This window comes from Bombus vosnesenskii, unplaced genomic scaffold, assembly GCF_011952255.1.
Source record: "Bombus vosnesenskii isolate JDL3184/JDL3185 unplaced genomic scaffold, Bvos_JDL3184-5_v1.1 scf7180000016274, whole genome shotgun sequence".
Lineage (NCBI taxonomy): Eukaryota > Metazoa > Arthropoda > Insecta > Hymenoptera > Apidae > Bombus > Bombus vosnesenskii.
Genome location: NW_022884343.1, coordinates 877,354 through 893,149, shown reverse-complemented (window position 1 = coordinate 893,149; position 15,796 = coordinate 877,354). Strand labels below are relative to the sequence as shown.

At 35.8% G+C, this 15,796-nt stretch overlaps 1 protein-coding gene across 9 annotated transcripts in view; it reads right to left on the bottom strand.

Moving 5' to 3' along the window:
- Positions 1–14,770: 14,770 nt before the first annotated feature.
- LOC117242500 (rho GTPase-activating protein 100F) overlaps positions 14,771–15,796 on the bottom strand; it is a 51,976-nt gene continuing 50,950 nt past the window's right edge. For 5 of the 9 annotated variants that reach the window (XM_033509217.1, XM_033509218.1, XM_033509220.1 and 2 more), the window contains one exon: positions 14,771–15,580. In XM_033509217.1, coding sequence (XP_033365108.1) covers positions 15,323–15,580 — 258 coding nt within the window. In that variant the 3' untranslated portion in view covers positions 14,771–15,322. The remainder of the gene's footprint in view (positions 15,581–15,796) is intronic. The other 4 variants (XM_033509221.1, XM_033509223.1, XM_033509219.1 and 1 more) reach the window with 3 other exon arrangements.

Here is a 15,796-nt window from a genome sequence, read left to right as displayed (position 1 = left end):
ATACATATATATATATGTGTATATTATATGGAGCTCGTCTACTATGATTTGTAACATTATTTCATACTTACTCGGCTAGTTAAAATATCAATGTACATTATAATATACTCTAATAACGATAATGCAACATCGTTAATTTATTATGCTTTGCAACTTAGAAAAATAGTCCTAGCTAAGCGTGGCCGCGTCCCGTGGAACCTCACGATTATCATTTTGTTACTGGAAATACAAAAACTTAAAATCTGCGCTTCGGAAGATCGATATCGATCTTCCTAGGGAATTTATTCTTTCAGATTACCAGATCTGATCGAAGCACCTGGTGGTCGTACCAAGTTATGCATAATATCTCTAGATAACAGTAGATGAAACTGAATTCCATGTTATTCCACAAGAGAACAATTCCTTGAAGCAACTAAAAATTAAAGAGAAGATATTACATAATATTTAATTAAAATTCAAATTTGATTTTGGAATAATTTTGTGGATTTTGGAATAGAGTGATTAAAATTAATTCTAATATGGATAAATGGAATCATGCCTGAGGAAAATACCCTACAAGATCACCTAATTGACTAAATTCTTTACGTCTTCATAATCTCAGGAGCAAGAATTTCTCCTAAATTGCAAAAAAACTGTCTATACCTTCTATTATACATTATACCAATCTCTGGAATTATTTTCCCCAGGATTTATGTTGCATATCCCAAAATCCCCTAGTAAATTAAAAATAGTAACATTGTTAACGTGAACAGAACGATATCGGGTAATTACAGATATTTAAGAAGGTCACCGGATGATTGTTTGTTAATAAGTCAATTATTTATTGTTACCTTTCAGCAATGAAACGAACGTTTAGCAGGAGCACGCGATGCGGTCACGGCACAATAAAATCTATTAAAAACGATCAACGGAACAACGGTAGTACTACCTCTTTGAAATTCTCACGCTCTACAATATGTCCTACTGTTGATTTATAATTCGATCGATGATCGCGCACACCATCGATCCTCCATCTTGAATTAATGTGGACTTAACACTGACTAAATTATCACCGGAATCGGTGACGTTAGAACCCTATTCTTTATCATTTTTTTTTGCTTTTCTTTTCATTTACTTGCGCGAGATTTATCGATTCGCTATCAAGCGTCACTTTTTGGCCGGCAGGCTGTCAACCTATGATCGATAACGGAAGTAGTGATCACGATAGAAAATACCGTATACCTAATATTCCCTATATCTAGAATTCCATTTCTAATAACTATTTATATTATTGAGAATAATGAAATTACACGTTTTTTTGTAATTTGAAGTATTTCGTTTGGTTCGAAATTAGTAAAATTATTATTACTTCTTTTTAATGATATTATCGATTAGGTTGACAGTCTACTTGCCGTGAAATGAAACAAAAATAAAGTGTGGCATCCAGCTTAACCGATTCTTGGCTAATTAATAACTAATCGACCCTTCTCACTCGAACCACTTTTTACCTCTGTCGTTAATATGTTCATGTTCATTATTCATACATAGTATTTAATAACTCGGGGAATTCCCCATACGATTCCATTTTTCTCTAGATGACTCCGTAGTGACTCCGAGTGTGAAGGGCTTTTTTTACCTCGAATGGGCTCTACTATTGATAATCATTTGAATCATTAATAAACATCGATCGTCATCAAGATCGATAACGTCGCGACGCAATAAATCTTTCACAAACAATGGAAAACAGATTACCATGGCCAAACACGCTGGGTGAAAACGTGCCTTAAAGTATACGTATTATTATTATTATTAATTATTATTAGCAATTCGAACGCACACATCGTTATTTATTTTTTCTTTAATATTATCGTTATCGATATTACTATTAATATTATTGTTATCATTATCTTTATCATTACAATTATTATTTATTTAGAACGACATAAAAAAGTCAGTCCTCGAAAGCAGAAGTTCCATTTCACCCGTTGTGCCTGGCTCACTAACGCGCAAATCTTACGATCACGTGTGAACACACTGAACATAACATAAATCGAAAAAACAGAGTTTTTACCCATTCCATAATGATTTTTTCATCTTATTCCTAGATTTCTTTTCTTATCGCGAGAATGTTCGTTACGATGCGGACCTCAAAGCGACTTGGACAAACGAATACGCGTGACACGCAAAAACAGCGAAGAATACGAATATTTTATAATCTCTAGCTACAAAGAATTCCCATAATTGATCTAAATTCTGTTATATTGCAGGAAATTCTATTTCGTTTTGGTGTTGAAGTTGCTGTACTTGTATCCGCGTACTGTGCTTCTACATCTTCTTGGAGTGCGTCCGGCTTGACCAACGTTTAAAAAACAAAAATTATTATAGGTACCTAGTAACATTTTTGATCTAAGGAAAATTTACTTAGATATTTTACCAACTTATGATGAATCTTCTGTTGAAAACTGTAAGATCTAAAATTTCAAGGGAGATCTTTGATGATTAGAAAAATATCCCTAGATGAAGACAAAATTTCTAGAAAGCCGGACGCATTTACAATTGACACTGTCACACACAAGATACGCATTTTCATTTACTTTCCCACTCGACACTATCTTTTGTGTTCACACTCTCATCGGTGCTTCTCTTTCTTTTCGTAGTTGATTTTTCTCTGGTTCGCATGAGCGGTCAATGGGCGTCTCTAGTAAAAGCGCGCCGCGACGCGCACTTACAAATTGTAATTAATTATACTGACACGCTACTATATATTCTTCAATATAATATATATATATATCTACTTGCTTGGTATAGCGATCAACGATAGTTGTTTTTTCTTCTCCTTCATTTTTATATGTATAATTTATATATATATATATTTTTCTTTCTTGTCTTATGTATATATATATATATATATATATAATCTCCCTCCCTCCCTCGTTCCCACCCTCCCTTTTGCTCATTCATTCATACTTTTAGCCACACATTCGTCTTCTGGATCGTTCAGCAGCTTCGATCGGAGGATCGATCGATCCTCGAAATTCGAGTCAAATTTATTTCATGATACGCTTCTAAGTTGGGACTTTTAACTTTTTTTTGTTGTTGCGCAAATACTGATATACCACTCATCCATCATTTGTTCGTATCACTGTCCTATCTGCTCTCTTTCCCTTCTTTCGTAGTGTCTCTACGTTTTCCCTTTCCTCCTTCTAAAATTAGTATTTTATAGCTTCTAGTTTCTCGTTACCTATTCTACATTCACATAAACTTTCACTCGCCTTCTTCCAAACTCACTGCTCTCTTCCCTTGCTTATTATTTCGCTCTGTCATTCATCTTCTGATTCTTCTACACACACAACACTCGATGCACTCAATTTTGTAAATATATTTATACACTTAGAATTTTCAATTCTCTTGACGATTTAATCGCCTGGCTTCTTTGTATCGTCTTTTTGCTCTTGTTTCATTCATCCACACCCAGACACGTATGCTTGCCTCTCACTCTTGTTCATACGTTCCTATAACTGTTTACCAATCATTCCCCATAGATGTTAAAATTATTGAGGAAATTGATTGCACAGTGGGCTATACATTCAACAAGAATTTAAACACTGTAAACGAAAAAGCTCTTTCAAATTTATCTTTAACTTCATTGACAAGTTAGTCGTTCGTTAAATTAAATTGTGTGTATGCTTGGAGTCTCATCGATATCAGGCTAAAGTGTTCAACATTAAACTTCTTCTATGTGTAACAGTAACCAATGTGCAACAGACTTCCTCAATCAAGGTGTATGATACAACAAGTGAATTGCAATTATTCATCCACGCTATTTCTATTAACAGAGAGTTTCACAGGCTCCTCTCTAAATAATCGTAAGCTTTTTATTCTTTCACTTTTTCTCCCTTCACATGACAGTGATTGACAGCGATATTGTGTGTGGAGATCCGATGATCTAAGCACTGATTATATGTACATGTTTACGTAGAGATTCCTATGAAATATTAATCTGTATAAATCATAATAAAGATGATACAAAATCGTCAATTAACATGGAATGAATAAAAAAACTATTTGTTGAAATACAAATTTATCTTAGTGTTTCATCCCTTCCACACGTGTGATTTAGTTATCTGCGCATACTTTAATAATTAATACTCAACTTTTATTTTATTATTCCTATTCTTTTTTTTTTAATTTTTTTTTATTTTTTGGTTTTATCAGTATTTCTCCCCTTATGAAGTTCTCGGGCTCGATAATTATCGTTCTAAGTATTCATCAGTCACGATTATTGTCAAACAATCTGAAAGCAATAGGAGTTGTTTCCGTAAACGATATCAGAAGAAAAAAAACCCTCATGTGAAAGGGTTGACAATTGTCGGTCATTCGGGTCATAAAAATTTCTTTGTATAAAAATGTTTCTGGTTCTGGCGGGAATTACGAAAAAGGAGAAAAGAATCCGACCTTTGTAATACTGTAAGATAGTAGCTATCGAATAAGGACAGTATGAGATCGATGTAGATCAGTCTGATTATGAAAATAATTTGTCGACGAACCTTATAGATGAGGATGTGCATGTCATACGTCTTGATTTATGAAAATACGAGGTCAGAAGATGGATATGTTGGAAAACTGAATGATTCGATGAGCTGCATCAGATCCTTTTCCTTTATTATTGTCGAGAGCTCTAATTACAACGTAAGGTTATCATAAAGTAATAATCAACATTTAAAAAAGGATCTAAGATCATAAATTGAACATTAGAATGAATTAATTCAATTTAATAGATGTATTATTAATATTATATTATTGGTAAATGAATTTTCGAGACAAAGTTTCTATACTAAGGGATAGAACTCACGATAATTAAGGAAAAGGGAAAAATTTCAGGGTGCACGTTAGAAAGTGCCATTTAGTTATATTTTTGGGGGGCTAGGTCGAAGCTGCGACTAATCCTAAAAAGCGTGTTTCTCGTTTATCTCGAAACGCGGCTCGTTTCCCTATCAATTACTAGAGGCCCTCTTATTTCTTCTTTTCTTTTGTTTCGAGTTCCTAATTGCATATTTCTCTTTCTCTTTCTTTCCTTTCTCACTCTCACGCTCACTTTCATTCTTTTTATTTAAGTACTCCACTGAACCTTAAGAATTTTCTTCGTAGGCCCATCTTTCTACCACAGAAACAAAAGGATCTCTTCTTCTCTATGATATGTAGGACGATGAAAGCTTTAGGGTAAAACCTACGACCTAATTATGCCCCTGCTCGATGAAGGATGGAAACGATCAAGCGCAGAACCTTGATCGGCGGATCCCTTTAAATCACTTTCAAGATTTTGTGGGCCCAATTCTGACTAATTTCTCTATCTTTCAAAACACCTAACCTAAAACGTTACAACCGAATGTTATTTATTATTTCCTAGGTTACGTGACAAGAAGTAGAAGGATGAAATCTTACATTGGGAGAGTCTTAATTGTCTCCGAGTCCATCGATCAGACAAGAAATCACTTTCCACCAGGAAGAAATGAAAAGAAGAAAGCGATCAAGACCGACCACGGCAAGTTCCTTGCTAGAAACTAGTTTCTAATATTCAAAGGAGGGCCCACATCTCGTTGCCATCATTCTGAATCCGTCTCTATCCATTTTTTCCTCTGCACCAGATAGAATGAATTCTGGCTTTGAGATATGTGTTCGCAGCTATTCCTTGGAGATAAGTGTCTTTCTACGTACAATTCACATAATTACACAAGAAGCTATACTCTTCTGAAGATAACTGCATTATGCACGGTCGTATCCAGTTCTGGGACCCTCACGCCTCTCAACGGCCTCCAAAACTGTACATCATGGATCAGAGAGAATATAACCTGGCCCCAGGACAGCCAGCTTCGACCCTGGTACGCGTGTATTCTGTGTATGTGTATATATATATATAATACTCTTCTCTCCTATTTTATCTGAATAGAATTGTGTCGCGCGCATCCGTGACCAAAGACCAAGTCCAAACACGTGACGAACGAGACTCTACTTATTTACAGGCTTCACTGATCTCTCCTAACTTCATCAACTTCTGCATCATCGTCATCGTCAACTTCTTCATGAATTGAGAAGAGAACGCTTCGTACATCGAATCCCCCGAGATGTGGGGCTCAGAAAACGACAGAAGAACCAAGTATTCTTCAAGAATATGCAATTATTCTTCCTAGTCATCTCCTTCTTTTTGTCTTTCTTCTCTGTACATAATTAACTCGTTGCTTGGTCTACTGACTCAAAGTATACATATATCTGTCTCACCGTTTCCTGTATAGACAACTCGACTACTTGCCAACTACTTACTATCCTGTGTGGCTGCTTCGTTTTTTTGGAGTCATTGAGCACTGAATACGTGGGAGTGTGAAGTTCGTCGTTTCTACGTCTACGTCATGGTGAACGACGGCTCGAGGAATTCGAATATCTTCTCCGCTTCGTTTTTCATCATCCTCATGTGACTATTCTCTAAGATTCGCGCTCTGAGAGCGCATTGTGCTGCTCACTGTGTCTCTTTCTCCAGGATCCTCCCCCTCATTTGAAGATCATCATCGTCTACCGGAAGGACGAAGGAAGAACAACGTAAATCGTAGCCAAGCTGGTTTCTGGAAATCGTCTCGAGGTTCACCGTGAGCTGTTTTCTTTGTCTTCCTCTTCCCTTTAGCTTCCATCCATCTCTTTAGGTGCTGCAGCTCTTTTTTTCTGCTTCTGGACTATTCATAGAAGGATTTGGAGAGGCGAAAGGTATATTTAGAGTCAGACTTTGGCTTTTTATTCTTCGTTGTAGCAATGAAGTAGCATTTCCTCTAAACTGACCTGCGTCTGATTTGAAAAATCCATTTAGGTCTAAAAGAAGATTAACGAATGATTGGAATACCTAATTCGTTTCTAAAAGTAATCTGATGCAACACTGAATAGGATCTTCGTATGAATCGAATCGAGGAGACGAGTATCGAAGGTAGATCATCAAAGAAGTTTGTGTTGAATGATTCAGAATGAACCTCGTGACGATTCGAGGATTTTTGAGGAACGACTAGAAACTATATGATACGAACTACTTAAGTTTGAATCGTAGAAAGTCGATAGTTATACTCATTCGTTCATCTCTTCTTTTCTTCTTTAAACTTTCTTCCTTGAGAAATTTTTTTTTCAAGAGCGCAACAATTGCACTCTGGCTACTGTTTGCTTCTAAATCATAGAAAAACCATGGAAAAACTCTCTCAATCTCACTCCCTCTCTCTCGCTCTCTCTCACATTATTTTTTTTTGCTTTTTTTTTTTAGAAACGTTTCAGTATGACAAACATGGTCCATCGTATATACGTAGTTCAATATATGTTAGCGCTAGGATTCGACGATTAAAAAGACCTGTATACGGGGAAATCAGAAACGATGCTGGTATTCACGAGTCATTGAAGAAGTTACGCGCTCCTAACCTCAAAATAATACCAAGAGGCTTTGTTGATACTTCTTCCTAGTCTCATTGTGCGGAATTAGTACTCAGAACCGTCGAATAGGTTACTTCTTCTTCTTTCATGTCTTTCCTAAGGTTTGAAAATAAATGTGTTTCGTTGATTATATGCTAGCAAGGAATTTCGCTTCCTCAACAGTGAAACAGATGTTAAAAATTCTTTGTGCCTTTTCTCTCATGAAAGAAGTCTTGCTTTCCTCTTCTGCTCTTTTCTTTTACATATTTATTTTACAATTTCATCTCTCTGTTTCAAGCTTCATAGAAATCTAGAGATAAGCTATTAGTGTTCAAATATTAATCAGTTTTTTATTTTCTTCTAACACATTACTCAAAGTGTAAAGGAGAAGATATAGAATTTAAAAATCACTATATTCATTGAATCTTCTTTCTTTTGCAATGCGTATTCTCCATATTTTCTCCTTTTCTATTACTTTCTCCTTTTTCAGTGAAAATTCGACGGCCCTGCTTCAGTGAATCGTGTACGCAGCAAGACAAACGCGCCTCCTTCTTCCAGATATTGGCGCGCTCGAGCTTATCAAAATAATCGGCCTATAAAATATCGCGGGGTTATCGTAAAGAAGAATAAAATCGCTCGAAGATCGTGTGCCACGGTAGAAAATACAAGCCGTTGGGTTCTTTTAGTTTTCTTCATTTCGCGCAAAAATTCGTCCGAAGAAACGTCTGCAGTCATGGTATTGGTTGTTCGATGAAACGCGATTGCGCAAGAGAATCAGGTAATGCGAGCATAATAAAAAATTAGATTCTTATATCGATATTACGCCCCTTGCTTCGTTTTTTTTTCTTGCTTTTCCTTTCATTTTTCTTTCACTCACCAGTCTATTCTACTTCGTTTTTCTTCCACTCTATTCTCTTCTCTACACATTGTAAATGAATCCTCACGGAAGTCATGAGTGGCTCTTCGACCCTCTTCTTCCTCAGAAGTTTCGTTGTGAATTATTAGAATCAATACCTTCTTCATTTTCCACAATTTTTTAAATACTTCTTTAGTTTATTTTAAGCAATTGCTCGCCGAGTCTTCTTGAAATGGAGAAGAAGAGGCCGACCGAAGATACCGAAAGAAAATACGATCTTCAGAAAGGAATTAGAGAAGTCGAGGCCACGAACTTGCAGTACATTGGGCTCAGTTCCTTCGTTCGGTTCTTTCGATCAAGGGGTTCCATTAATAACGATACGATGTCTTTCGAAGGATCTCCAGGCCATCATAAACGAATATTTCATTGCGTACGAATCGTTCATCGAAATGAAATGTCTTGCAATTGATTCAAAACTGATTGTCAAATTTTGCTTTCGGCTGGTCCATCTGTTGCTTCGGTATTCAGTTTTATATTATCTGCCCTTTGTTATATTTTATATTTCTTCATGCTCAAGAAATATAGAGAATGATTTCAGAAGTATGGATTAATCGGGCGAAGATAGAGGCTGATCAAAGAAACATATTTTCTCTAATAGATATATATTCGATTTTGTTTTGTTTTCAAGTAGTTGACGTTTGAAAATGCGAGTATTTGGCGCCTAGCAACAAGTAATTTGCTTTATAAATAAAAAAAAAAAAAGGAAGCAAAATCGGACATACGTTTATTAGATAAGAAATGTTCTTTGCATCATCCTCTTCATTATATCTTACTTGATGAACACAACAGTCCACTGGAAATTCAGTTTCTGACAATTGGGTTCTCAAAGATTGCATTTCTAATGCTTTTTGTTTCCTTTAAATGCACTTTTTTCCAGACTGAACAAACCGAAAACGCTCGGAAAAGATACAAATGTGTGAAACCTGAATTTATTAACCTGGAATCCCTCATCAGACACGTACCAATCGTTCGATTCGAGTCACAATTAATAATTATGTATACGTAGCATAATATGTAGGTATAGGTATATATAACAACAGTTAATCATACAAAATTGCGGCAGTGTGCTTTCACGTATAATTGTAATTAATGGTACGCGTATTTCTGGGCGCGTGATTTCATCGTTATTACTAAAAATTAGGAACGTCGAGGAACGCCGGCCGCCGATAATATTCTGACAAGCTTTACATACTAAAAGTAAGGTTATCCTGGTTAATCTATAGACGGGCGATAATTCTTTTAAACATGGAAAATTCAACTTTTATATGAGCCTAATTATACAAAATCTTCTTGAGAAATTGTATATATAGCAATATTTTTATAAGGTCCTTTTTTAATTTCTATATAATTTTATGTTTTTGAATAGACGAATATAACCAAAAAAGTAGAATATAAATAGGCTCGTTTCATCCTCTAAATAACGAGTGCTTTACCTAACATAAATTCAGAAATTGAAGAATTTCTAGTCAATTCATAAAACAGTATTACAATGTTTAAGAATTACGAACGTCAGTTTTATTATTGCATATTGGGTTTTAAAAGGTACTTCTTATATACATTTTATAAAAAATAAGCAAATATCTTCACGATAAAAATTTCTTCATGCAGCCCTGATCAAAGTTTCAGCTTATGTTTTTATAAATCCTTTACCTTGACAACTCAAATACACTTACTTTGCCAGATTTTACGCTCTCGCCATATTGTAGCTTCTTATAATTTTAGGTTAGGTTAGGAACACTAAGTAGACATCGCTACATATTCTTACAAAATGATGACAACGAGGGATCATACAGTACTTACACAATATAGAACTATTATATATAAATGGCACTAACATGGAACTAATGAATGGAATTTTAAAATATACGTAGTGAAAAGGAGGAATATAAAAAAGAAGGGACCGGCGTTCCGTGGCGCTTGCACATCGAACGATAGTGAAACAGTCGGGGGCTCGGTAAGATCGGAGATGTGGCTACGCGAATTATGGTACACAGACAATGAGCTATACAATGACCCTCGAATCTCGGCTACTCAAAACAAACACCGCCCCTGGTGACATCCTCTACCGAGATGCCGCCAATTAAACTAACACTGTGCGGAAAAAGAGAGCGCACTGGAGTATGCGATAGCATACGTGTAAATACATTATATGCATAGATATATTCTTGTATCGTAACAGCATTTTTCAATAAGTCAACAGTGATATATACTTATGACTCCGCACTGGTTTCTATCTCAAGCTTAACATAACCTAGTACGCCAAACATAGTGAATCTGTAGATCTACAGATCTCTTTCTTTATTATGAGACTCGAGAATATCCCTGGGATAAAATTGGTATATATCTGTTATGACACAATTACAATGCAGGCCCCTGACCTATTGGAATTTATGTGTGCATTAGTGTAGTATTTGATCAAAAGTAAAGTTCCATCTTCAGGAATAATTAAGATCAAAAAGCGACGTCACAGAGACTTATAGGATACCTTAAACTATAGCTTCAACTATCGCCAAATTGTAATATGGACATCGTAACTGTAATATCATCTTGATCTGGTACTTTCCTTTAGATGACTTTTGTTTATGTAACTTCAGCGAGCTCAAAAAATCACTTTTCCTTCCTTTTTCCCTTCTTTTTCTCTTAAATTTCGGGTCATTGAATAGCAACAGAATTAAAACGAAGAGAATTAAAGGAAATATTGTATCATTATTTTGATGTATTATCTAATAGTATGAACTTCCAAGAACTGGAATGTTTTGTTGAAGAACGCTGATACGATAAGTATATCGTATGCCATTTATACAGATTGCATTCACTCACGAGGACACGAGCTGAGAAAGCAATTTCGTAGCAGTCAACCCCTTCAAGTACTAAATATTTTTGAACAGGGTGCTTTCATCAACATTGTCTTTGATACAGGATTGTTCTTAACTATAGAAAATGATATTTTTTGCCTTTCTTGACTAGATTAATAGTTTAAAATAAAATTTTGTTCACATAACCTCTCCAAAGGGCTAGTGAACATTCATCCTAATGTTACCATTATTCATACACGATGTATTATTTATACATTATTTATATAGGGTTGAATAATAACTTTATTCAATCGAAGGAAACTCCTGTACTTAGTCTTCAGCAGTATGAAAAAGTGGTGTTTATTAAGAACTACTGCTTGTAATGGAAATAGCTTCCTTGCAATTCTCTTGTAACTTCGAACAACTTATGTTTAAATTTACAAAAAGCTATTCCCATTATGTGACTGGACATTAAGTACTGTATTAAACGTTTGATCACCACTTCTCTATACCACCCGAAATGGTAAGAATATTTAAATTGAATAAAGTTACTATCTCGTGCTGAATGAGTCGCTGGAAATTGTCATGTGAAATAACTTTTTACTAATTTAAAAGAAAAAATGTTTCCAACCTTTCAATCATTGAAATTGAAACATTTTATTATTTAATCGAAATTCGTGTTTAAGTTAATAAAAATTAAATTATTCTCTTCCTAAATCGATCAACAGGAAAGTTAATTTAAATGACAACGTCTGACGACTCATTCCGCATATACATATATACATATAAACGCTTATTTAAACATATTGTTACGAACACACGGTAGATTTTTGGGAATTTAGTCCTGTTTGAGAAGATATCGTCAAATAACCGTATGGCGCTAAACATTGCCAGTAGCGATACTAGCGCCACGGGTACTATAACTAGTTCAGTAAGGAAGTGCAGCAGGATTCTAATGAACAAAGCTATAAATATAGAAATATAGATGCATGGTTTGCACGAGAATAAATGAAAATAAAGACTAGAAGTTTGAAGTTCTATTTAATAATAAAAATTATAGCTATGGTGCTCATTGGGATAGATTGTGTGCTGAGTTTGTAGTGCAGAATACAGGAATTGGGAGTGTTTCGGGATGCAATGGAAGACATATAATAGTTATGATGCCATTTAACTAATTGGAATTTGTCGCAATAACCATACTAAAGTGAACATTGGTTCATTAATTTGAGGACTCAGAATACCTCATTGACATATAAACGCTTCACTAATGCACTTCTTACTCGTTCCAGGTGAGGATAAAATAAGTAAAATCTCAAGGTAGATTGAGAACTTGTTTTCCATATTAAAAGCTAGATCAAAAGAATAATAAGCTTTAAATGGGACTACTCATTAATTACCATGAGGTCTACTTAAATCTACTGTCTGTACGCAACAATATTATACTAACTAACCATAATGACAGTAACAATAGTCAAATAACGACTCGTGTCCCCGTTGACGAGATCGTAGAACAAACGAACCAGGGAATACCCTGACCGAAGGGTGGTCTCTCTCCCGGCTCGTCCTCTTCAAATGCTTGCTTCTTCACGTACACAATTATAATACTGGCTATGTTTTTTTAATCGTTTAGAAGTTTACAATTAACCGTTTAATTATTATCGTTTCTCGGTGAGTTTCTATTCATCTACCACTGGCTCTCCGCTTTTATTCTGATCCAATCTCTCCTTTATCTTTCTTCTCTGTTCGTCGGTTTGCTATTGTCAACATGTACAAGAAGTCATGGAGTCGGTTCCTCGACTCCTGTCGCGCTGAACATTATATATATTATGTATAACTTTATCGTCTGCGTGCACCTATACTTTGCATCTTGTCTCTCATCCTTCGTTTTTTTTCAATTATTTTCTTTTCTCCTTTTACATATAATGCATGTATATGTGCGACGCAGCTGTCGTGTACATCAGCAGTTCCTTTGTGTTTTGTATACGAGGGCTAGCTAACCTCTAAGTAATAGTTTTTTTATCAAAAGCACATGTATATCGTGACTAGCCTATGTGTGTATATATAATATGTATATATATAGTATATTGTATATAAATCGACCGTTGTGTCTGTGTGATTCATCATCTTCATATTTCCTTATATGTCTCTACGTGTGTGTATGTCTCTTATTCAACTTTTCCTTTTGTGTGTGTATGTTTTTTCTTTGGTTATTTATTTTTGTTTCATCTCCTGTCCTCCTTGTATATCGCTCTCTCTTTTCTTCTTCCATCGCCAATCAGCGTGATCAGTTCTTGTCGCCTTTCTTCTTCTGCAGCTAGCTTCGCCGGTGAAGAAACTCTTCCGGAACTTTTTCGCGTGAGATCTCGGTCTCGACCGGCCGGGAAACACCATGAACTTTGTTGAAAAAATCGACTGAAGAAATGGTAGAGTCTCTCCTTCAGTTGAGGATGTGCGCGGTGAATCGCGAGATTCCGCATTCCATTCGTATCCCTTTCTTTGCTGTTCCAATGCATTGGACATTATCTTCTCAGTCGGCAAAATAGATTTGTGCATAATTTGGGACGCAGGGAATGTTTGGAGACGTTCACTGTCGTACAACTATTCACTCGTTGCCTCCTTTCCTCTGTTAGTTTCTTGTCTACTGGCTCCATTTTTGCTTGATCAACCGTTGGGTTTTGAAGAAGCTTTGACTGATCTCAAGATAGAATAGAAAAAAAGTTCAGCTGGTTGATAATCTTTCTGGCATTTGTGCTCGAAGAAAAGTTCAAAAACCTTGCAATATTGACTCTTCAGCTGCGGAAGAGAGAATTATTTCCTCTTGTATATGGCGACTTATTTCATTGGTTGAAGGAGACCAAAATTATCTAGGAGTCAAATTTTGTGCAAGAAGTTTCAAACTAGGAACCCGTTACAGTCTTTGGTCATTGTGAAATCATAATATATATCGCAGCTAAAGAGTAAAATCTTCTTCTAAATATTAGTACAACTTTCGATTAGTTCATTTTCTTTGGTTTAGGTTTTGTTTAGTCGTATTATAAAACTTGCAGAAGGCTTTCAGTCAGTCGTCAGATCGTCAATTTCAGCGTTGAATCTCGTTTTTTCGCGAAGATATTTTCTTTAACGAATATTCGCAGTGGTCCCATTATGCGCGCCATTTCGTCTCGGAAACAATGATCGCTTATATTGTGCGTCTGGCGACAAATATTCAGCCTCGTTCATTGTATAAATTATATGTTCTTCAAACATAATATATATGTGCGATTTGACGCGCTGACTGCCGCAGAAAACATCTATAAATATTTCAAAACACAACGTTACGCAACGAAGAGAACCATTTTCCTAACACAGCCAACAATAATAACATTCAAGGAAAAATTATTTCACTAGGTAATACAGCATCGATTAAGACTCAAGTCTTTGGTTTCGCTTCTTGCTCTACAAGTAGCTGGTACCTATTAAAGATTGAAAAATCGTTTCACGATACAAGTGTTGTTCAAGTTAGATACAAGTTAGATACAAGTTAGATTCCTAAATCAAAGCAGTCAACGCGTTAAATATCTTTGAGAAATCAGAAGTAGAAAGTATATCTTCTTTTTTTCAGCTTTCGTCAACACATCATGAGAATCTTTGATTAAAATGAAACAGAAACTCTTAACATGTTTGTTTATCATTTCATACAATTCTGAATGATAAGCTGTATCTTAAGAATATAACCTCTCTCTCTTTTTTTAAAACAATTTCAAACAAACACACTTGTGAGCAACAAAACCCTTTCAATCCTGTTCCAACAGACTTCAAAATCCATTATATTTCTATTACAAGTTTCATTGTCAGTCTCTTAATACGCATGCATCAGTATTGGGCAAGATTCAAACCTAGCCAAACTTTCTTCAAATAATAAATAAATTTAGAGAAACTGTAAGCAGACTTTGAGCCTGCTTACAGTCTATTTCAACAATTAACAACTAACAACTAGATAATCCAGGTAATTCCTAGTTGAACAAATTTTAACCTTTCGATGTATTCATTATTTCATGCCCAACACTGTTCCTTAGTAATCTCATCTTCTTAAAAAAAAGAGAAGAAACGCAAGATTCTCCAAACTATCGGTAAAACGAAGACGTCGAAGTTATCCAGGGCGCACATCCCCGATTAAATCCTCATATTTCACGAGACTCTAATGCGTACTGGGTACGTGCTAATGTCGATCGTCATCGCTGGCCTCTGCATCACCCTCGACGCCCTTCTCACCCTCTTCAGGATGTGGTGTATTTCCCTCCTCGGTGTCGACGCTGCTGGTCGGCGTAATCTGTTCTGTTCCAGGACCAGTCGAGTTCGCTGTGGCTCCTTCGTTGTTCTTTTCGAGTCCCAGGCCGCCCAGGAGGCTTTTGTTAATCGGTTCCGGCGAGGCTTCCGACTCCTCGCTGCTAGGTGAACCGGGAGACGAGACTATCACCTATATGAACAGAGACGCCGTATCACCAGCGTCGTTTTCCATTAATTACGCAATTCGTGGACTCTTTTTGCGTGCTTGTGTTTGATAACCCTTCGCACTCTATATATATGGTGATTTTCTGAGGTTTCAGGTCTGATTTTTTAGGCTTGAATTTTGAATTGAATAAACATATGTTTGTTCAAATTGTTGCACAAAGGGTTAAAGAACTTGTGGTGT